The sequence below is a fragment of the Mugil cephalus genome, chromosome 11, assembly GCF_022458985.1.
Source record: "Mugil cephalus isolate CIBA_MC_2020 chromosome 11, CIBA_Mcephalus_1.1, whole genome shotgun sequence".
NCBI classification, from domain to species: Eukaryota; Metazoa; Chordata; class Actinopteri; order Mugiliformes; family Mugilidae; genus Mugil; species Mugil cephalus.
This window is the reverse complement of record NC_061780.1, coordinates 4,141,845-4,165,793: the sequence shown is the minus strand read 5'-3', so window position 1 is coordinate 4,165,793 and position 23,949 is coordinate 4,141,845. Positions and strand designations below refer to the sequence as shown.

The window sequence follows — 23,949 nt, the reverse complement described above, 5'->3', positions numbered from 1 at the left end:
TGATTTCTTCAATTATTCATACAATTGTGCAATCTCAACAGGTCCTCATCATGTACTGGAAAGAATTTCCTTTTACACTTCACATATGATTTTGACACACTGATTGGCCATAACATTATGACCACTGACAGGTGAAGTGACAGTCTTCTTGTTTTGTTACCATGGCATCAAGTGAACATTTTGTCCTCAAAGTTCATGTGTTACTGGAAAATTGGGGGAGGATTGGAGCGACTTTGACAAGGACCAAATTATGACGACTGGATGAGTGGGTGAAATCTCCAGCAGTATATCATCCGTAGTATACTCTGATAACAATGGAATCATATCTTAATAGAATTGTATTGTGAGTTGTCAAGTAATTCCCACCCGAACCACAAATTCAACAAGTAAACTCACTTTGCAGCAACGTTTGTGACAGGTTGGACATGTGTGGCACCTAATCTTTTGCAAAAATAGACAACAATAACATGGCAGAAGTGAGGTTGGCACTCTATTGAATTCTTTGTCACACGGCAGCCCAGTGCGACTCTGTCCTGAGTCAGCTCTGTTGACACTAATCACTGGCGTTTTACAGTGGAGGAGAAGCCATTAGGACAGCCTGCTCATGTAGCCTCAAGCATTGGTGACTCACCGCCAGGCCCTAGAGAAGACTCTGTGTGTGTGTCTGTGTGTGCCTGCATGTGTGTACTTATCTGAGCTGTATTATTTATAGCTTTAAAACACTTGGGGATTGTGCACCACTGTGGTTACATACAGATTTGTTTGAGCGCCAAAAAATACAGATGCTGGGAACTTTTGATATTATAAAATTGGACAGGAAACATTTTATAACCAAAAATGTCTGGATTGATATTGCTTTGCCACCAACACACTGAGGTGAAGTAACACTGCACAACCAGCAGGTGGAAGCAATGATCTAAACTTGATAAACTAAAACAAGAGGCTTGCTTGAGGTCTTGTTTTATATAACCACAACTTAAAAGGAATTCAAAATTATCCACATTGTGTCAAATTATTCGTACAACTCATTTAATCGTTGGTAATACATGCACTGTCTATCTGAATTTGTCTGTGTGTATTTAAACTAAATCAGGAAGTGAGAATAAACGACACCATGTTAATATGTTAGTGTGATGAAATGAAGTGAAAGGGTCACTATTTTTGTCATGTTTCATGTTTGTCACATTTCAAAACATTGGGACATTTCTTGTGGTCAACTGCTAACCAAAAAAATCATCTATATGTGTAAAGTGATTGTTAGACAGATTAGACTGTGGCTGGCTGAAGGGAAAAGACCATACCTGGGTATGGATCTCCTCATTAATCGAGCGTTTGGCCTCCTGTTTCTTCTTCACTGCCAAAAGGTCCACCAGGGGTTTGATGGTCATGCCCTTCAAGGAGAAGATGAGGAACAAACCATTATTCACTGTAAACACACTGGTTAAAGATCTATTCGGTACAAGTTCTCTCATCTATTTGGTCTGATCTTCTGTCACAGTCATCTAAGCTGGCACATTTTCCAAACAAAATCTTAATCCAAATCTTTCACTGCATTGAAGGACAATTTGCAGACAATTTTAAGCTTTACTAATCAAAATCTAAAACAAAACTGCAGCCTCATCCAATAGAAACGAACCCAGTGGAGCCGCTCTGGATGTATATAAGAAAAATCAATTTTAATTTGTCATCCAATAGCTGCTTCCTGGAAAAGAAAGAGTGAGATACTTAAAGCAGTAGTTGGTCTCTTTTTTTAAAGCCAGTCATGCTTATCAAACCATTAAACTGGGTTATAAAAATAAGTTAAAAAAGTTCTCTTTACGTTTTACTAAAGGTAACAACTGTATATCATTGCTATACTACAAACTTAGAATGATGTTGATAAGGCAGCAACATGATTTAGAAAATGCACCATTAAATAACCATGCGGGTCCAGGAATATAAATTCTGAAGGGAGGTCTCCTTGCTGGCCAAAGCAGCTTTAGAGCAGTTTAAGAGGAGTGACGTGTGTGTTTGTGTATGCTCATTCCTGTCTGCACCTAAATGCTTGAGTGTATCATTTGGCCTCTTAAGGAGATTAAGTCGGCCATCTGGTTAACTGTAATGACATCATCTGGATGACAGGAGAGTCCTGCTCTTTAATAATAGCCATTTTTCTATGAGGCCTGTACATATGCAAAGGATCCTGCACTTGTATCACCTCATACTTACTCTACACCAGTGGTTCTCAAGTTTTTTTCTGTCATGCAACCCTCCCTCCAGGGGATAGAATTTTTTTCACGTAAAAAACTTATTAAACAACTTAAAATTTAAGTTCATACACCGGCGCAGTGGAGCATGGCATGTGCGTTGTCTAGTTTAACTCTGGTTCAGGCGCATACATACCGGGGAAAATCGATTTCCAATCGCATTATCTGGCTGTCTTAGTTGGATAAGAAGAAGTCTGATATTAGTCAGACTAACGTGTTTACATCCGCTTAAGTTGTCCAGGTTTAAAGGCCTTAAGGCAATAATTCATTTTTTTTTTCATGTTCACATAAAGTTACTGAAAGCCTATGCACTGTCACTTCTGTCCCTGTGTACTTCTACTACTGGGATGAACAGGCAGCCTGTAGTTTAGTTTGAGCACTGTTGCCACCTAGTGACTGGAGGCTTATTTAGACCAATGTTGTTTACGCCAATGCTGAAAAGTTCTCCCTGCACCTCACGCCACCCCCCGCACCTCACCGCACCACTGTTTGAGAAGTGCACAAAACATGACGCTATCTCACAGAATGGACTGTATACAAGAAGATACCAAGACAGCATTTCATTCTTCACCACAGACTAGGAACATTTATTATGCTGCCCTAAATCAAACGACAAGCCGTCTGGTGCTAAAAAAATAAATAAATAAATAAATAAAACACGTCAGACTGGAGTCATGAGATTCATATTATGGATTATAATGGTTAACTAAATTGGTATAATTCAAGATAACAGCCACTATCCCTGCTTCAAGATCAGACTTTTGGCTGAACCAACAGCATCGGGGACGTCTCAAGCGGTATCAGGGCCAACGGAGGCATTTTCAAGATGACTGCATCAGAGTGGATCGAGGAACGGAGCCAAGCCCAATTTATTTGTATTTGTTTTACAGCTGCCTTAACCAACATCAGAATGTAACTTAATACGTCTGCTGTGTGGGAGAACTTTCCAGAACTGAGAATTAATGTCAGTCGCCTACTTTTAAAATGCTGGTGATGTAGTATTTGTTGAGGTAGAGTGAATGTTCAAGTTAAACTATACCTCCACAGTATTTATTAAGTTTGTCAGTTGGTTATTTATTTTACCAAAACCACACAGCTCTAGGTGGTTTTGTAACACGTATCAACGTACTTTTAGTTGCTTTACTGTTATTTAGGACCAAGAACAAACATGGCCGTAGTGTTATTAGTGTAAGGAATAGTTCTGGGGGAAGGTATTTATTTCTTAATGCGCTGCAGCTATTCAGCTGTCTAGCATATAGGCCTACATTGGACTCATTTTGAAATGTATTGTACTTTATTCAGCTGTACATAACACACATGATCCAGGAGAATACGTAAAAAGTAGAAAAGTAAGATAAGAAATCAACTTTCTGTCATCAGTCACAACTTCACATTCTACAACTAAATGTTACTGTTTTATTGTGAAACAAATCTGTAACACAAACACTTTCAACCAATCATAACTCCACATTGCAGGTAAAAGAGGCCTCTGCCTTCCACGCCCTTTACTGAAGTGGATGAGCTGAATCCAGCAGTATGAATAAAATATGTTTCTAATGTAGCCTCTGAGAAGAGACAGCATGTTCTTGGCGTTTTATTTTAGTTATTGCTGTTCTGGGTTCAGTTCACGTCCATCCGGAGACTGGTTTATATGTCACGACCAAGAGGTGCAATGCACTGATGAAAATTAATGAAATAAGTGCACAATCAACGTATGTGTGTATTTGTCACCCTTTCATCTGCTACTTTATTATCTCAAGGTTCACTCAGTGAGAAAATTCAGCATTGCTTCCGCACAGTTTTCACATTTGATGGATGAATTAGTGCCTATCTATGCCTAACTGTGAACTTTGAAGTGACACCATGAAATTGGATTTTCTAAACCAGGAGCTGAGAGAAAAAGACAATAGGGTCACATGAGACTGAGCTGCAGCTGATGTGAAATCAAATAGGCAAGTAAATCAGCCCCTTTCCGTAATGATATTTTCATTACATCCGTTTGATGTTGAATTCTGTGCACTGCCAGGTCCAGGTATCCTTGTAAGTGCAACAATTTATCTGACTTAGACAAAATTAAGCACTGTGATAGGGATCAGGATACAAACAGTGGTGCAAGGAAATATTCAAACTACATGTATTAGATGCAAATATACTTCACCAAAAGGGGCTCGTTAGCAGCAACAGTGTAAGTGGCAGTCAAAACAATCTGCTTTTCTCCTGCTAAAGTTGATATAATTAGCTACTGTGCTCATACCTGGACAAAGACAGTGAAGAAGATGACCGTGATGATAGCAGTGAGGAACATGTTCCTCAAGGGAAAGTGTTCCTCTTTGAGCAAGAAGCCGAGGGAGAAGGCGATGGCACCTCGCAGGCCACCGTACGCCACAATGAATTGATCCTTGGTGGTTAGCTTGACAATGCGGAACTTGTTGATTATGTAAGTCAGACCGACCACACCTGGAAAAGCAAAGGACAAAACAGTGAATTCAGCTTTGTTTCACTGACTCGTTTGTGTGACCTTGTCAGTGTATGACACATCTAGGTGTGGACATAATAGTAGTAACTGTAGTCATTTTTTTTTTTTTTTTTATTGCATCAATATTTATGTCCATGTTGCTTTCTTTTCATCCCATAAAAACTTATTAACAGTACATCATAATTGATATCAGCCATTTCAGTCAATTATACATTATGTAGTATGGTAACGCACAGTAGATATTTTTAAATCCTTCTTTACTGGCTAATTTTAGGGTTTTTCATGCATCATCATCAACAAAACACCATCAAGGGGGTTACTGCCTAGTAAATAACTCTCAGCAATGTCAACAATTATTGTTTAATTTACAAAAACAAGAGCAATCACTGTCCATCACAAGTTCTTGCATCCTGTAAGATATGTTTATGAACCACAATTATAGGTAGAATCTTCATGATTCTGTTTAGATCTCTCTGCAGCAGCACCAGCCTGGGGTATGACAAAGCATCAACAAAAGGACTTGTGACATCTTGAAGTCACAAGGAAATTCTCAACGGCGCTTCCCCTCACACAGCTGTGTGATGAAACATGGAGGCAACATTGACTCATTAAGTATATTACTATATGTGTCCTCCTCTTCCTCCTCCAATACTAAATATACTGTATTTTTGAGCTTCTGAGTTCGTCATGGGAAATCTGTTAAATTAACAGCACTTAAGATTAAATCTGCAGTGACTGTCTTATTTATCAATTAAACCCAAACACAGAATAACTTCCATGAATAACTCTCAAAAGCAGAAGATACTATGCATACATTCATAACACTGCCTCTGTTGATTGATATCATTTAAGATCTGAACACATCTGGCACTATTGCAATTTTTGAAAAAAAAAGTGACCTGACCTATGACCCGTGCAACCAGACACAGAATGACAGTGACCGGGACGAAGGTCCAGTCCCAGTGGTGTTTTCCGTCCACTGTAGCCACTCCCAGAAAAATGAAGATCAGTGTCTCACTGACGCTGCTCCACATTTTCAGGAAGTACTTGATTGTGGTGTGGGACTTGTGGGATATGTTGGCCTCTACATACGGTCGCATGACTGCTCCACACGCTATCAAGCTGAAAAGAGAAGAAGACCGAAAGCGGAATGACTTTAGTTTTGCATGTTCCTCATCATTCAGATTAAATCATTAAAAGGAAATTATGAAACACAGATGTACAAATTTGAATGGAAAATTCAGTTTAGAAGTGGCAGTTTAACTTGAACCGTCTACAACAGTGACATCAGAGGATTGCTCCAGTTACCAACTTTGAGTTTCGCACTGATAAAAAACGTAACCATGTCTGGTGTCCACTTCTCTATTTCATTCTAGAGTCATGAACTGTTTCAATGTTCAATGTGAAAAATGTGAAAGCCAGAAACAAAAAGTCAACAAAAAGTGCCAAAAGTCAAAATTCAGCTTCATTCCTCCTCCAAGCCTAGCTACTGTAGGTCTTAGAGCTTAGAGAAATGATGAAAGGAATTGGCATTAGTGTGTGTGTGTGTGTGTGTGTATTTAACATGTATAACACCAAGTCCATTTTGATGTGAGTGCAGTAAGACAGTAAGACAGCTACAGCCATCAGAAGGGATTGTCCTTGAAGCTACACATCCTTTGGCCCTGACGCAGGGGAGAAACTCAGTATATCAGCACCACCTGTCGACAACATCAATAACGCCTGCTGCCGTAACCAGAAAACGAATTGCTACGTAGTGGAAGAGGAGATGAAATAGCACCTCAGACAATGTTGAGGTGCCAATAAATCAAGTCTGGGTTTAGGTGCCATCAGGTCAGATTAATTCATTATACCACTGGTTATATGGAGTGTAATCTGCCAGGATAGAACTTCCATGCTGTGGCAAGGTTATATATGTAGACCATGACATCTAATCACTGCGCACAGATCCATATGTCAAAAACACTATATACAAGACACAACTGGAGTATCGTAGATACCAGAGAGCAGACATGGTACACCACATAGTCAACAGTGAAATCTGAACCTGCATACCTCAGCTACGAGGGAAGAGAATGACAACAAAGCTGCCCAATTAAAGATTCTCTAAATAAGCACCCTTAAAAGCACATAATGTAACTATATTGTTCTAATTATACTGTATCTTAAGACTTTGAGGTGCTGAACACACCTATATCTAAAAGAAAATAAATAGGAAGTCACATCCTTGAATCCACAACCAAGTAAACACCAACATACTGTGAGGTCCTTATTCACAGCTATAATGTTGCCATGATTTGATAGTCTGGACTGTCACATACAGTATGTTGGTTATAATAAAGATAATTTAATGGAATGAAATGTAATTTCAAGGGGTAAATAACAGTCAGGTAATGCTGGGTTTACAGGTTTCAGATCCAGTGTACATGACTATGTAATGCTAGAAATGTTGATTGATGACCCTGTGAGAACGTCTTTAGGCATGGCAGCGCTTTCACCTACATGCTGAGCAAATATTAAACAGGCGTGGCCTGATTCTTATGGTTACATACATGGGAGTTAGGAATTAACTAAGGAAAATAAAGATTAGTTCAGCATGGCCGCATGGTACAACGTACCGTAAATGAAAACTATAGCACCGAACAGAGCAAATATTTGTACCAAACAGTCATTCTCTCTAAAACAAAAATGTAAAACTCACGGTCACTTCAAGGCTTATAATAGTTGTTGAGATACACTAAGCTGGCATGAAATTAAAAAGTCCTGGTCAAACTCTGGTGAAAAATAAAACCATGTGAAAATTATTTTTATTTTCACATGCCAGTTACTTTGGCATTAATAATGCCAAAGTAACTGGCATGTGAAAATAAAAATAATTTGGCACATATGGCACAAATGGCACATATATATAAATCCATTCATGACAGTGGACTTTCCTCAACGTTCTACATTTCTGTTTACGCTGAATTTCTTAAGCCAATCAATCCTCCTTTACTGTCTTTTATTTTTTTTAAGTCTTATCCTTGTTTTCAATAAAAGGACAATAAATTGTCCAACCATTAGTCATAATGTGGTTCCTTACTTGTTTAGGCAATCTCTTACCGTGTCGAGTCATGTTGCATCAGATGCAACAACATCGCAACATCGAGAAAATTGAAGTGTGTGACTGTTATTTCTTAACACTGTACATCCAGTTGGGTATAACTGGAATTTATGTGTGCAATCCATGAAGCTGATGTAGTGATTGATGTACTCACCCTTGTTGAACTTGTATATACCAGACATCTCAATTTAACATTATTCCAATTGTTGCAAATCTTATAATTTAACATTCAGTGAGCTGGTCATTGTGTATTGTTCATTGTGATAGCATGTCACGCTGATTGGCTCTCTCCAAGTCAGCCTAAATAATCACTGTCAAACTTACGCCATGATGCCGGAGAGGTGGAACATCTCTGCTGACAGGTAGGCCATGTAGCTGTATACAAAAACAAAGAGCGGTTCGATGACACGGGTGTGAGAGGTGAAGCGTGAGGTGAAGGCGGCCAGGATCCCGTAGACAGCGCCCACTAGAATGCCACCCAACGCCACTATAAAGAAGGAGATGACTCCCAGGAAGCCGTCCAACACCGTCACTGTGTCAGCACTGGAAAACTCCTCAAAAAGATGGTAGAGGACCTAGGAGAGGTGGGAGTGTTAGACAGGGCTGAGGGAAAAAAGGAACAAACAATGCAGATTATGACATCTGATGAAAAAAAAAAAAACATGTCTGTTGAGAAATTCTAATGAAAACCGTATTCGTACTGAACATATCGCAAACACTGTGGCTGTATTTACTTGTATTGGACGGCTGCATTCAAAAGAGGAACATGAAATACAGCGGTAAGGATAGAAGTGATGCAAAGTCGGCTTGAGGAAAAGTAAAGTGAAATATTGTTAATTTTCACATCATATGATACAACTGATGTTATACAGTAAGTATTCTGTACTGCAGTATTTTACTGGTGTCGACTGGATGAAAGGTATCCCACGATGAGATATACCAACTCCTGTAATGCTAAGCAGGCTAATATGCAGAATGACTGCCCACTTTCATAGGCTGATGAGCCCTGGCTCTACAAAGCCTGTGCTCTGACCAACTATTATAAATATGCATGGGTGCCTGGCTTGTAGCAGGCAGTATGCACATGACAATGGCCCTTGAGGATTGAGAATGCCAAGTATGTAAGGGGCATTCTGAGAAAGAGTTGTGCAAATATTTAGCTTGTTGTTCACAGAAGTATTGAAAAAAAAAAAATCAAACTACAGATATGCATCGAATAGCTATGGCACAAGCATTTACAGCAACTTTAAACTATAGGTTGTCTATGTGGTAACAGCTGTCATGTCTTGAGCCACGAATGACAGTGTGGTGACAGGTCGGTCAGCAGTTCACACAAACAAATTCAGATTTCTAAGTCTGGAAATAAGCACTTTTGCCATCACAGCCTGTTGTGTGACACACCAAGATTTTCATTTGTGTCTTGATGAATTTCAGGGTAAAAGGAAATGTAATGCCTTTATTTATTTCTAGATGGACAGTCACAACTTTAACTGTGTTGTGTCATATGTATTCTTGACAGTGTACCTCAATGGACACACCGGTGAAATAATAATGCCTTCTCTCATGGAAAAGGGAGTCAAAAGTCTGCCATCCGTCACATTATGTTTGATTATGATTATTTCTAGTTTTGGCCACTTACCACAGTTACAGCATCATTGAGCAATGATTCACCAAACACCAGGATATGCAACAACTCATTGATGTGGATCTCCTCAAACACAGCGAGCACAGCGACGGGATCCACCGCTGAGATTATGGAGCCAAACAGCAGGCAAGGCAGAAGCCCTAGTCCAAGGAGATGTGGCTGCAACTGACAAACGGCATACAGCAGGCCGCCGATGAAGAAGGCATTCCACAAAGTCCCAACGACAGCAAACATCAGGATTGTGCCCAGGTTCTCCATGAAGGGACGAATGGGCAGGAAGTAGCCAGCATCCAGGATGATGGGGGGTAGCAGGCAGAGGAAGAACAACTGAGAGTCTAGCACTGGTGGGACTTTCTCTCCAGCTAATTTGATGAGCCCCCCAACCAGCAGGCCCACCGTGATCAACAGGCAGCTCTCTGGCACAATGCCCGACAGGCGAGGAATCAGATGGAACCCTGCGAAGTTGGATGGAAACAAGACAAGATGCAGTGACATGTAGGAAGACATTCTGAGTTTAGGGACAGATTTACTGGAGATCAATAGTGTCAATGTCTCTGTCTGAGTGGTATAACACAGGGTTAACACGGCTACAGTAGAGGGTCTGTATTTGTATGCATGGAGGGTAAGTGGGCACAATATTGACTGATATACCAGCCACTTATCGTCCAATAATCAACTACCGTGGTTCTATGTGTAGGCTAAATGCAGGAAAAGTGTATGGTGCAAATAAATCACATCTCCTTGAGCAGTATTTGTTGGGAACTGGATTTATTGAAGTAGACATAGGAATCTGGCTCATTAGACTGAAAAATGGAACTGGACCTCTGCGCTTTAGATCAACTGCAATTGTTCCCATCAGTTTCATCACTTTATAAAAGGCAACACTAAAGAAGCAAACTCCAGTGTAGTGAAACAAGCATTACTAGAGCAATCAACTGTGACACTTCCGTAGTAAGACAACACCCAGACAACAAACTCTAACTTCTGCTTTGGAATCGGGCAGAGTGCCAACTGTGCAGATCATGCACACAGTAAAGTTAAGTGCAACAAAAAGAGATTGCTTTTCACACTGATAAAGTTTAGAGGAAACACACATCATCATTTGATTTGTGTACAGGCTGTGCAGACATGTCAGGGCTTCCCCGTCTTAACAGACTCATTTGAAGAACTACCGTTAAATAACAGAGTGGTTACCACAAAAAAACAAAAGTACTTTCACTGGTTAAGTAGTCAATGTTGCATTTTAACATAAATTTGCCATAATCCTGTATTCAGGAGATAGGGGAAAAACAAGCACTAAAATGAAAAAAAAAAACTTTCAACTTTCATTTGTCATTTGGCTACGTGTAAATCCAAGTTTAGTGGAGTTCCACGTAACTGAATTAACCTTTTACAATTACATGCAATGGCTTAAGGCTGTATGGCTCATATCCAAGCACAAGCAGCTCCGCATTGAGTCTTCAGGGACTGTTAATGTGAAAGCTTTCACAAGTACTTATGCTTTAATACTGCCTGACAAATGGCAAAACCTGTTTGACTTTAAAGTCTGTGTATCTATAAAAGTGAACTCAAGCAGGGCAACAAGTTTCACCTAAAACCATAAATAGAGACGTGACTACATGCAGTACGCACGGCGAGCTGATGGGACAACTGCAGGCTTTTAAAGTACAGTAAGCAAAAGGGATGACGATTTCAAAGGGACCGCAGCGTATATCCCATAGTGTGAAGTCTTAGCCCGGCTATATTTACTGTACACTATGAAGCACAGGCACATGTCATTTTCTAGCCTCCACTATACTAAATAACCCAATGAGGCATGACACTGAAGCACAATACAAACAGAGAAATATGAACCAGGTATGGCTACAAGCTCAGATGCGGGCAAAATAATCTCACCCCAATCTCATGCGAGCTTGCAAGTCTAGCATGATTGAAAATAATGATATGACTTCAACAACACGCTATGCAGTTTAAAAATAGGGGTAACCCCTGGTGTAGCTAGACTCAATTATTATCAGAATGTGAGTCTGGTAACCCGTCATCAGGATTTCATTATGGGCCGTGTCTCAACTGATACAGAGAAAAAAATAACTCAACTGGATTGTCCTACAACCAATCAGAGCCAATTTGTTGTAAACATTCAGCACATTGCTAAGATTGTGTGTGTGACTGCATAAAGCCTGGACAATAGGCCCTCAGCTCCCACAGAGGCTACTCCAGACCAACTTGTCTACCTACAAGTTGGTCTGGCTTCCTGGCTATGTTGCAATTCCGGATTTTGGAAGAACCATGCGAAAAATTGCACCTGCCTCATATTACAAAGGATTCCCTGCAGAGCCCGTGAGTGACACAAAATGTCTGAATATACTGTCTGAGTACAGATTAAGAGACAGAAATGTGGTAAATGAGCTATGTCAAGTTGTTTTTCACACCCACGGCTATTACATGGAAATATGTGGTCCACCCACATGTACAATTTTAGATTTAAATGGCAACATTCACACAGACTTAACAGATTTTCAGTCCAGGGTGCTATAAGAATTCTGGATAAACACATCCAAAGCAAAACATGCTTAACTATTAATTACCACAGCTCCAAAGTTCAAGCTCTTTAGGACAAAAAAAGGATGGTGCTGTGACAGAATCACCATCTGGCACCATGGCCACAGGGTGTGTGCTCCCTCCTGAGAATGAGAGGATGGAAAGGCAGGTAAATGACTCAGGCCTGCTCCCATTTGCCTACATTTACTTAAAGTGGATGGCGGAGAAGGTAATTAATGTGCCCTCATTAGCACATCCCAGTTTATTATGTTATTGCCTGGCCTTGTACACATTCTGCCAATTTAGCCCTGAAGTATATACAAAAGTTTATAGGACTACATTTAAAGTTCCCCTCCCATTAATTAAACCAATAAAACTCATCTCTAATTAACAAAATAGTTTCCCCTGAAATGAATTCCATCACGTTTCAAATGGATTAAATGTAATCCTACCATTGCCTAATGTAGAATGAATATGCAAATTTGTTTCCCCTGCCATCTCCTGCCCACCCCTCTGCTGCTTGCCTGCGGCTGAACCAAACCTGGTCACCTCCAACTCTGCTCATACACTGTAATACGACTCTACGCCACACAATGCAAAGTTGTAATATTAGAGTTATTCAGCCATGCATGCTCAAAACAGAGAGGGATTCTGAAGAGGAAGAGCAACTTGCAAAGAGGCAACAACAAGCTGATGTTGAAGTGTCTACAATGTCAGAAACATGACATTAACAACAAAAGACATGAAACATGAGCTTTCTCCCCGATTAAGCTGACAGAAATCCAGTAACATGGAGATGACGTCAGACAAACCTAGTTCCTGATCACAGGGCATAAGCAATAGCACTATGTGAAAGCCCAGCATGCTCTTTGTGAATACAGTACATCTGTGCTGGTGGTATTCGATGCTTGAGTAGCCTGAGAACAGCACTGTTAGTGTTTCAGAATAGAAGCTCACCAATGTGTGTCTGTGGATTGTACAGCTGCACAGTTTTGGAGCTCTGAGGAAAGATATTGAGTGAGCTTTATTTTCAATGGTCTAAGGAGACCTTTTATTTTTTATCAATGAGATGTAAGAACACTGGTGTTCTTCTTTCAGAGACGTTTAAAGGAAAACAGCAGTAGGAAGGTGGGTTAACAAAGATGCTCTGTGATGAAATGTTTAAACACAGTAAACACAAACCTTCTCCTGCAACTTCCCCTTAAGGCGTGTGTGGCCAGCAGGATGTAAATTCCACAGCTAGTGCTGAGACTATCCAAACAGGCTTCTTCACGAGAAAGCAGCAGTCTGTTCATGTTTTTTTTTTTTTTTTTTTTTTTCCAAAGATTGAGCTAAATTAGCACTATAAATGTGCACCTTAATGTAGGATTCGATTTTGGCTTCTCACGATCATAAAAACACTGTAATCGTAGAAAAACTTTGCAAGTTCAAGAATCGAAAGGTAGGACAGCTACAGTCATTTGGAGACATTTTGGATTCAAACTGTAAGGCGTGGAGCGGAAGGAGATTGTTTGCAAAGTTTGTCGTGCCGTCATGTCTGCAACACGACAAATTCATTTAACCATTTAAAGTTGTGCCATAAAGCGGAGCAAAAGTCCCAAAAAAGCATGTGAACTTCAGCCACTGCCAACACAACACAGTCCTCCATTGAGGACACTCTTTACTTTATCCCACCGGCTCCCGACAACAGCGAGAGATAACGGAGGCTGTTACATTTATGCTATAAAAAGTTATATTTAAAGTTGAGATTTGGTGGTTCAATAAATACTTTTTTTGAAATCAATGAATAATCATGTTTATTAATCATGATTTCAATATCAATCAAAGTAATCATGATTATTACTTTTCCCCATAATCATGTAGCCCTACTTTAATGGCCCAAACATATCAACACCAACATAAATATCTACCTACCTACAGTGTGGACACCTGATTGCACAAATGGGCTTGCACACTACTAGCTAAGCTGATTGGGTCTCAGGCGAATAGAACAGAGAAATGCCTTACCACGATAGTGTTTTAAAGAATCATTCCAGCAGAGTTAGTATCAATTTGTTTTTCATCAATTCTAGCTTTAAACAGTAATTAAAACACTTTGCTAGCAATTTGATAGCACATTAGGTAGAAGTTAAGATAAATATCTTATGTATTTGGTATTCTTCTTAATAGCAAGATAAGTTTGTTCAGTTTGTTGCAAGTTGAAAGACAGCCAACAAGGTGTTAGGAACCCTAACAAGACCAAGGCCCATTAAGATAAAGAATTTACTTTCACCAGTCACACCTTGAAGGAACTTCTGCACTACATTTTCATTCATTGTCTGTTATTGCTCATCCTCTAGAGGGGTCAAGGGGAGGGCTGGAGGCTCAGCTGTAACTGGGTGAGTGGTGGGGTTTCACCCTAGACTGGTCGCAAGATTATCACACAGAAAGGCCAACAACCATTCACACCCACCTACAGCAAATCATTGGACTGTGGGAGGAAGAAACCTGTGATAAATAAAATCAATAAAACTCATGCAGGCACAGAAACCTGACTGATATGTCTTAATACTTAAAGAAACGGTTGTAAATATAGAAGTTACTGAATATCATCCATCTTCTCTTCAAAATTACACAGATAAATAAGCCAAACTGCTGACAGTGTTAAAAATGTGTTTAAATGGAAGTAAATGCAGTAATCAAAACAAATTCTCCAGTATCTGGTTGTTAGACCCTAGTCAAATGCGCAGGAAAAACCACACACTTGGAAAACCAAGAAGAGATGCTGCCCCATGAATAAATAATTCTGTATTATTGATTATCATCATCTCATGTCACACTGTCAGGCATTGCCTCACAGGCCAGTACATTTTACAAATTTGTGAGTATTTTATTCAACTAAAACATTAGCCTATTTTAATCAATGGGAAAACATGAATTAATCCATGAGCAGACACTAGAATAAAACTCAAAACGCAAAACAAAATGATGTTGTTTGATTCTGGAGGCAAAAAATACCTCCACATTTCCAAACTGCTCATCTGACTAAGCTCTGTTACAGAAGATATTTACACAAATCCCTTGATAAACCATTGCATTGCGTAGTCCTTGAGGAAAGGGCAAACAGTTCACGACTGGATGGTACAAATGCATTATTGCTGGTGCCTTGAGCAGTGGCACATCCAATACTGGATCCAAGAATGGAAGTCTAAATGACCCATTAACATTCATGTATGACCAAGAGGGACAAGTGAAGGCTGTGCATGCTGGACAATCAGGATGAGACAAAAAGCCAAAGAAGCCTGAAGCATGCAATCCAGGCTAAGTTGTGAAACTTAACACGTTCTTAAATCTCTCCTGTGTGACTCCAATTATGGCCTTTAGCACTCACCAACTGAAGAGCTATAACACACAAGATAAGATAGTAAAAGGGAGGGAAGAATACTTCAGTGAATAGCTCACCCCACATAAGTGCAATGCGGTCAAGAAGTGTGTATGAGGGGTCACCAATGATAGACAGAAAACCATGCAGTATTGACCCTTTATACGTGACGTCACGATCCACTTGAGCGATATATGAACACCATGACAGACGGCGGAAAAACACGTCAAAATTTTAAACACGGACGTCAAATTAAAAAAATGCAGGCGCATTATAGTTCAGGACATTTCATGTGGGAGCAGACGTCTCCAAGGCCTGTTTTACATGTACATGTACACAACGGTTCCATCCTTCTTCAGAGACACCAATGGTTTCAGTTGGGTCGCAGACAGAGCCTGATGTGATGGACCTGAAATTACAGATCCGTTTTACTGGATATCTGTAGCACCACCAAATGCTAGCTAAAGGGCAAGACTGTAGACAATTTGATTTTCATGGCATCCTCGGGCAAACAGGTTAAACAGCTTGCTAGCTCTTCGCAGGGCTGGTTATGCATTATCTAGCTAACTATGGCAGCAGCAGCTAGCTAATGCATAGCTATAACGCTAACATTGTAGGTGTGTCTTACCTTTGCCATTATGATAAGGTAACCCAATTTCTGAAAATGAAATCCAGGGACATTTACAGCTCAGTTATTAAGATGAAATGAAGAAACGGGCACAATTATGGTTTCATTTATTTTGAGATAATTATTCGTATCTAAATATATCTTAACTACTATGTCTGTTATATCAATAGCAGTGCGACCAGCTACCAAAAATGTTTTTTCACATTCATAAAATGCTCATATTGGGGACATTTTTGGGGAGAGCTTTAGCTGGGGGAAAAGGTCTCCCAAAACTGGGACTGTCCCCAGAAATTGGGGACATCTGGTCACTCTACATTATGAGGTACATCCAGTGCCATTAGTATAGCACCAATTCGGTAACCCAACCACCTAAAAAGAACTTATCAGTATCCAAAATTTTATATGTGAGGACTGAACTCGGACTGGATGACCGCAAACAAGTCCACTGGAAGAAGGTATGGGTCAGTACCTAACCCTGATATCGCCATCTTCTCCAAATATCATTCTTTGTGCCATCCTACAAGGTGACTAACAACTGCACGACATTATTCTAACGACCGGTAGCCATCTCTTAAATTTGCAATAGAATAGCTACTCATCTGTCACAATATTTTGTTTGTTTTTGCTCTTGGCTTTCGAATTTCCCGGTCTAACTAATACTTCCTGCCGTCCATCATGGAACCATCTCCTTCGGCATGTGATAATTGTGGCGTGTCACAATGGAACATTTGTTTAAAAAAAAAAAAAAAAAGTAAGCCACATTCTAGAAGATCAGACTGTTGGTTGTTGTGACGTGTCAATAGGAGCAGCCCCTACATCCTTGTCACATTTCACATTCCCTCCTAACAGCCTTTATGCAGCAAGGTTGTTGAAAATCACCAATGGTTGGCAGCTCTATCACTTCTGCATGTGTACCCAGCGTCAGCACACCTTCTACACATTATCATTCCCAAACCCAGGAAGTGTTCACTGTTGCCAGGTGACTAATTGTACAGCACTGGCAACCAGATCAGTAGGACTAAGCCAGCACAAAAGAGAGAAAAATTATAAACAATCTCTTTGTTCAAGATGGTGATGGATAACACTATTTTCCGCGACGCTGTGACATTGAACTGGTTGGGCAGCTGTTCAACGCTGTAACACTTTGGTGTTCACAGAGAGGTCAAGAAACATATTTATTTTACAGTGATGTCAGCTTTGTTCCTGGCAAACCAGGCTGTCTAAATGATAAGCTATTGTGAGTCATTTTGTTTGACACAGGCCATTGTGATTCTCCAGTTGGTTGTGCAGGATCAGTGCTGTTTTAAATTATTTATTATGAGCTTGTGTTGGTATATTTAGGCATGATCCCTCGCGTCGTATTTGTGCAAAAAACACTGCTGGGTCAACACACTGAAACCTCTGTTGGACCCTTACTACATAAAGATACTTCTCCCACATACAACACAGTGACAGTATCAAACAGCCGTTAGAAATAAGAAATAAGGCTGAAGATTCAGCTTTAGAAAGAATTCAAAGGACACAGTTTTAAGCACAGTCCCATGTTACCACTAATTCCACCTTTACGGTTGTCTTGTGACTGACAAGTGTTAACTTTGCTTCATTTTGTGAGGGCAAAGAGTCTGCTGTATTGAGCTAGCCATTAGGCGATTTTTAAAATCAAACAGAAAAAGGCCACTTAGTTAGGTTAATCGTTCAAGTGCCCTTAACCTATCATAGCTAAAATGTCAATTTCATCTCAGTGTTGTGGTGCAAACACAGGGTTACCAACCATCCAACAAATCAATATTCATCACAATTGCTGGTTTAAGGGCTGTTTGCATCACTGCCTTTGATACAAACTACACATGGAGTCATCTGACTACAAATGCCAGGCGATATCGTAGCCTGGGACCATATCAACATTTGATAAGTCTTAAGGTAAATATTACAATACAGATAAGTAGAGTTTGATTTGCGACACAGTGACTCAGACTTTGCCATGGGTGTGGTTTCTAATGGTGTACTACAAATCTTGTAGGCGGTATAGATTAATACAATGGCCAGACATTTGTACACATTACAAGGCATTCCTTGGTTTATTCTGTCAGACTGAATAAATTCCAACAAAATGTAGTGTGAGTGAATAAAGAAAATACAGTATCTCACAAAGTACAAGGAGACACACGTATTGATCAAGCATGAACACACAGTGATGTCTCCCATTATCAGAAACCAGAGCAGTTATCGTGAACTGTTTACTATAGATAAAGCAATCCTTTAAGATATGTGCAGGTCTCTTTGGGAATCATTTACTCAACGAACAAATGGTAATAAAGAGGTGTCTAGTCTTCATATTCAACCTATGCAGTTACAAAATGAGCTGCAGGCTATGCAGTGATAACTAATAAAAATATTATTTGCAATACCCAAACATTTTCACAATACAAATGCGTTGAGAGCAAGACAATAACTGTATGCAAGCCTAGCATGGTCTGGTTGTAGCAAAGTTTTGCTATTTCTCTTGCAAAATCTGCCGTGTAACATACATAACTTAAGAATTGTGCTTGAGCATAGTTATGATGCATAATCTCTCTAAACTATTCTGAAAAATCTGCTAAACAACTATTAGAAAATACCAAGTTTACTCCCTTTTCTTCAGTCCTACGCATGGAAAACAAGTTCAGCATGCAGTCCAATTCTCACTACAACACTAACCATACTCATGTAACAGCAACTATGCATATAATTATGGGTGGCTTTCCTCGAGTGGCACACTGCAGTAACAGACACCTTCGCTTGAAATTGTTTGGCCACTTGTGAATTATAAATGGAAGGCGAGACTAGCTGGACTTGTCAAACGTGTTAGAAGGATCTTTGCTGGAAGGAGGGCAATGTTGAAATGAAGCTGCTGCACAGCCTTTGAGGTAATTATCAAAAGGTGTGTCCACTCACGCATTACTAGTGAACGTTATCAGATCCCACCTCTCTGGAAGTTCTGTCAAAAGGTCGGTTCCTGGTAGATGTTTGATAAATCTACACCCCCTGCTACAATCTGCAGGTCAAGTTGTATTTATGTTATGCTACCTCATGTTACACATTACAGTCACAAACTGAATGTGGAACAAGGTCATTTAGATAATACCATTTCTGTCCATCTGATAACACAAACTCGGCCGAAAATAGCGTCTCAATTACTTTACGCCATAAAGTGATTCAGACGTAAAAGCTGAAACTGGTACAAGATGCACAATACAGTCCCCATAAAGTTTATGGGGAGTTTAATGTACATCCTGTACCAGATACAGCTTTTGAGTCATAGGTTGCTAAAGAATTGGCCAGGAGATACAGGAGTTGGGGCACATTTTCAGTGAAGTTACATCCCCAGTTTAGAGAGATATGAAACACTTCGGCACTGAGAGTGATTAATTCAAGCAAAGTACTTGTGTGAGAAGAGCATCATACGCAGGCAGGGTTGTTTAAGAGATAAATGGGTTGTGGATGTGCTTTTAGGCTTGTAGGATCGAAGCCTATGAACATGAATCACAGACATGGCGAAGACTGAGCAGTGTAGAAGCCACATCGAATTACCCACAACCCATTTTCAGGGCTTCTGGGATAATCAGAGGCTTAAGGTCACCACTGTCTGCTGCTGCTGTCAACCCACATGTTCAGTCTCATTTCTTTTCCACTTCCTATTATCACTACTTCACCTCACACTCTCGGCTAATGTTCATCTCTCAATATGTTCTTAACGTCCTTGAGCCGTGTCCTACAAGTGAGCCACCCGAGCCAGGTGGTCGCTCACCGCCTGTCCTCTCCCCTAAGACTCTGGGCTTCTCGCCCAGACAGCGAGGCAGTGTCCTCCCTGAGTACAAGCTGCTCCTCACTCAGGCCCCTGATGTCACAAGCAAGTGACAAGCTGCTGGCTCTCAGGAAAAAAAAGGTAGCGGAGGACAATGCAGCGTTGTGTGAAAAGCACAACGCGAGGAGGGACGGGTGTTTGAGGGGAACCCAGGATAGCATATAAAATTAAAGAGGACAGAAACGAGAGGGCCTACAAGTTGAGATGGGAGGAAACAGAAGAAAGTGAAGAGGAAAGAAAAGAGCCTATTTAAAGAGCCTATAGAGTGTATTTAATGTTGAGAACAGATGTTTTGAAATGGCTCATCTCTCCTGGATTAGAAAATAACAACATCCACCTCATGGCAGTCTAACAGAAGGCCTCCGGACTTGTAAACTTGCCAAATAGCTGCTTTCCAACATCCTGACCGCTGCATCAAGCTGCTTAGTCATGATAAATCCGGCCCCTAAACCTGTCCACACAAATCTGACAGATCTGATGAGTAATCTGCCGAACCAGCAACGCATAGTTACACTTGAACCAATGAACTCAGCTTTTGTGGTCAGTCTTGTGATGACAGTGTGTCTGTGCTATCTTTGAAAAGGAATTCAGGACACAAGACACAGGCAGGGTGGTCTGGTGGTCGAGATTATCCACAAACTGTATAATGATTGGTTTGATCTTTCTTGTCAATTAGTATGAGACAGTCAAGACAAGTTTGTGAATGTTTGTATACTGAATCACAACTTGCAATAGCTCCCATCATTTATATTCTGTAGTCCAGTCTAGCAAACCAGACTCTAGTGTGTTTTGGTATGTTAACTGTGTATCTGATCAACTTGCTAATAGGCTAAAGAACTCACCTCTAACAAACACAACTGTGGCCAGAGACAGATAACTTGAGCATTTCCTGGAAAGGCTGAACCGACGTGCTTCCTTGCATGCTGCTTTAACATAACACAGGCACTACGTAACATCCACATCATACTCACCTAATTTCATCAAAGAAGCCAGGAGAACCCATAATGAAATTTCAAAGGGGACATGTATGTGCTCGTAGTCGAGGCTGAGCACGGGGAATAGCTTTTTAGTCTCGTTGCCCGGTTCATGGCTGTGCTCATGTTCCTGGTTGGTGACGCCTGGAGAACCGCTGGCACCGACGGAAAGAAGGGGGCAATGCAGAAACACCAGAACCATCAGCAGGAGCAGCCCCCGTTCCGGGAGGCGCGACCCTGTCCTCGAAGGCATGTTATCGGAAAATTAACACAAGAAAAAAAATAAGAAATGAAGGCGACGTTAGTTGAAATGAAATGGGTAAAAAAAAAGTTCAAGGAAGTTGAGTCGTTAACAACTTCGTAGTGTGATCAAGTCGTTAACCGTGGACTGGCATTACTAACGGTCAGTCCGGCGAGTTTAAACCGAAAAAAACCGCCGTTCTCCCAGTTAACGTCAGCTAGCTGTAGGTCGGCGGCGCCGCTTGTAGCCAGGTAAACAGTACCCCCGTCACAGGCCGGTGTTTTGAGAAAGCAGGAAACGCCAGGATGCTTGGGAGAGTTGCAACAGCTCCGGCACCGATGTTGTAAACGACGGCCCGGCTGCTCTTCACGACTTTGTCCGTCTCAGAGCCAGTGACTGTGGATGTCCTGGGTGTCGGAAGATGTCAATGTTGATGCTGGAGGCAAGTGAGACACCGCGGCATCCCCTTCCCCGCGCCTCCACTTCTCCTCCTACTGCACAAATAAGTCGTCCGCGAGGCGGCGGAGCTCAGATACTGACCTTGAGGAGAAGCCTCACAGCTGCCGCATGACATTTTGCCATCTAACTGGCGAATTTAAACTTTCTTGAGATCAATGCCCGCGTTTGCGGCATCTCCTCCGTGCGCCTGCAGGACAGCACCTTGATCGGGGCGGTGGGCTGAGCTCAGAGGAAGGCTGAATGCTGCAGGCTTGGGGTACGCTCCGCCCCGTCTTCGGAGGTTTGTCCCGGGGTTGTCAAACCAAGTGGCGGCTCGGTTAGTCCGCAGCCGTGTTATAGCTCCACACAACCTTCAAAACGCACACCCTTTCGCGGAGGTTTATGGATGGTTGGAGGACGGGGAGGAGGAGTGGAAGGGGAGGGGGAAGTCCAACTATAGTGACACCTATAGGAATGGAGGTTTAAGGTGTCACGGGTATCCTCACATCTGCTCTGTTTCCCCTTGATATCACAAAATGCAATCTGCGTTCAGTCTGTGGTGTTAATTACAGTAATGTGATCTCACATAGCTTCTGCAGGGGGGCTAAACGGATAACTACAAACTATAGTCAATTTTTCCTTATTGGCCCTAATCATAATTAGACGTCCACACCATTCTGCTGCCTTTGCCTTAGTCTAAAGGCATGAGACCATTTCTTGGACACTGATCCAGTTTGAGGTGATACGGTATTATTAAGACTGATATTGACAAGGGATGGGTGAGTTGCGTGCATTTGCAGGCAGCTGTAAACGAAAGTAGATTGAGCTAAGAGGTCAGTGGTCAGTTTCAGTCACAGCCCCTAGAGCGGGTATTATTGGTGTATTGTCGAAAGGATTTAACTGGAGCACATGCGTATTATGATAATGGAATTAGCCAAGATAAAAGACAGTCAATCTTAGTCTGTGGGCGTGGCTTTGACAACCACTTGTATTGTAGGTTCAAAAGTATGACTCAGAGTTTCTTATTTACTTCTAACTATACTTTCCAGTTTTAGCTCCATATAATTTCCCTAATAACAAAACAAGGAATCCAAGAAAAATCAGTTGTTTGTGTTTGTGTTATGGCCCTTTCAAATGAACTTTAAGGACACACAAAAAAGTGTGCTTAAAGTTGAGGGTGATACAAGTTGGGGAGTATAAAGAAAAAAAAGCTGCTATAGTTCATTTATTTTGATCAAATGAACTAATCATAAATTATTGCTTAAATGCTGCTGCTCCCTCCCGTCAAAAGGGACCAGTAGGGTTGTTGGTGAGGGTGCCTCTTGTGTGCCTCACTTTTGATCATGGGGTAGACCCAGAACTCACTGAAGGGAATAAGTATCTCGACTTGGCTGGATCCCTCATGAGGAATTAGAATACGCTGCTATGGAGAGAGACATCATGCTTAGTCTGCTCCCACCGTGATCTGACTTCTGATAAACAGACAAAAATGGATGGAGAATATTTTCATCAGTTTGCTTTTCCACTGTGATGTGCCACAAATTACGGTTATAAATGCTGAGAAGTGTTTCCACCTTTGCATTGTAACTTGCAAAGGGACCCCTCTAATTGTGCCACTAATCAATAAATGAAACGAGGCATGGTTTGATTATAGTTTTGTGCTAATATTTGTGGACTTTTAGAGAGGGAACCTGGCAGTAAAGGGTAGATATTATTTCTGTCGCAAACCTACTAAACAAAGCTAGATTAGCTAATGTCTCGTCTGTCAGAATCACCCAGGGTGCACCATTAATAATGTATGGTCAATGCTGATAACAGTGTGCACACTTAAACACTGTTACAGTTCAAGCGACAAAGTGTCTGTGCAGTTAGTCATTTCTGTCTCTATATCTTTATGAGTGGAAGATGTTTTATTCTTTTACAGCCCCCTGTTGCTGTGGAGTTTTGGAATTTCCCCACTACACTGATCAGAGATCTATAACACACTAAACAGTGATCCTGTCATTAGTATGCATTAGTATATCAGTAATGCTCATAGATAAATATCATTTCCTGTTTTAGCTTCAGGATTGTGATAATGTGCACGTAAACACTTGAACAGTAGCCACTCGTCAGAGACACCTTTGGTTTTTCTCCTAAGTCAACAAAGGGTATTTTTATCCCCTGCTACTGATATTATCACTTTTACTTTCCCAGTTTGTCATGTATCATGTATCTTTTGGAGGTATATGTACTGAATGTCTCTTGTGCTGGTGTTTCTTGTTCCTTTTAAGGGTTAAATACTTAATGAGTGCTGGTCCAAATGCAGGAACAAACCTCGGTTCATTTTTAAGTAGGAATACTATTGTGGTTATGTGTGTCACGCTATGCAACAGAACGTGTAAACCATAAAGAGCACGGCTATCCAAAGCAATTTGTAAATGAGCCTCCAATCAAATAAAGCAGGGACCTT

The 23,949-nt window shown here is 40.9% G+C and overlaps 1 protein-coding gene across 2 annotated transcripts in view; it reads right to left on the bottom strand.

Annotated features, from left to right (window-relative positions):
- slc9a1a (solute carrier family 9 member A1a) overlaps positions 1-21,886 on the bottom strand; it is a 31,102-nt gene extending 9,216 nt beyond the window's left edge. For both annotated transcript variants that reach the window (XM_047598427.1, XM_047598428.1), the window contains exons 1-6: positions 20,816-21,886; positions 9,465-9,925; positions 8,150-8,400; positions 5,627-5,844; positions 4,501-4,703; positions 1,302-1,391 (exon numbers count right to left, since the gene is read on the bottom strand). In XM_047598427.1, coding sequence (XP_047454383.1) covers positions 1,302-1,391; positions 4,501-4,703; positions 5,627-5,844; positions 8,150-8,400; positions 9,465-9,925; positions 20,816-21,071 — 1,479 coding nt within the window. In that variant the 5' untranslated portion in view covers positions 21,072-21,886. The remainder of the gene's footprint in view (positions 1-1,301; positions 1,392-4,500; positions 4,704-5,626; positions 5,845-8,149; positions 8,401-9,464; positions 9,926-20,815) is intronic.
- Between the last annotated feature and the right edge of the window lie 2,063 nt (positions 21,887-23,949).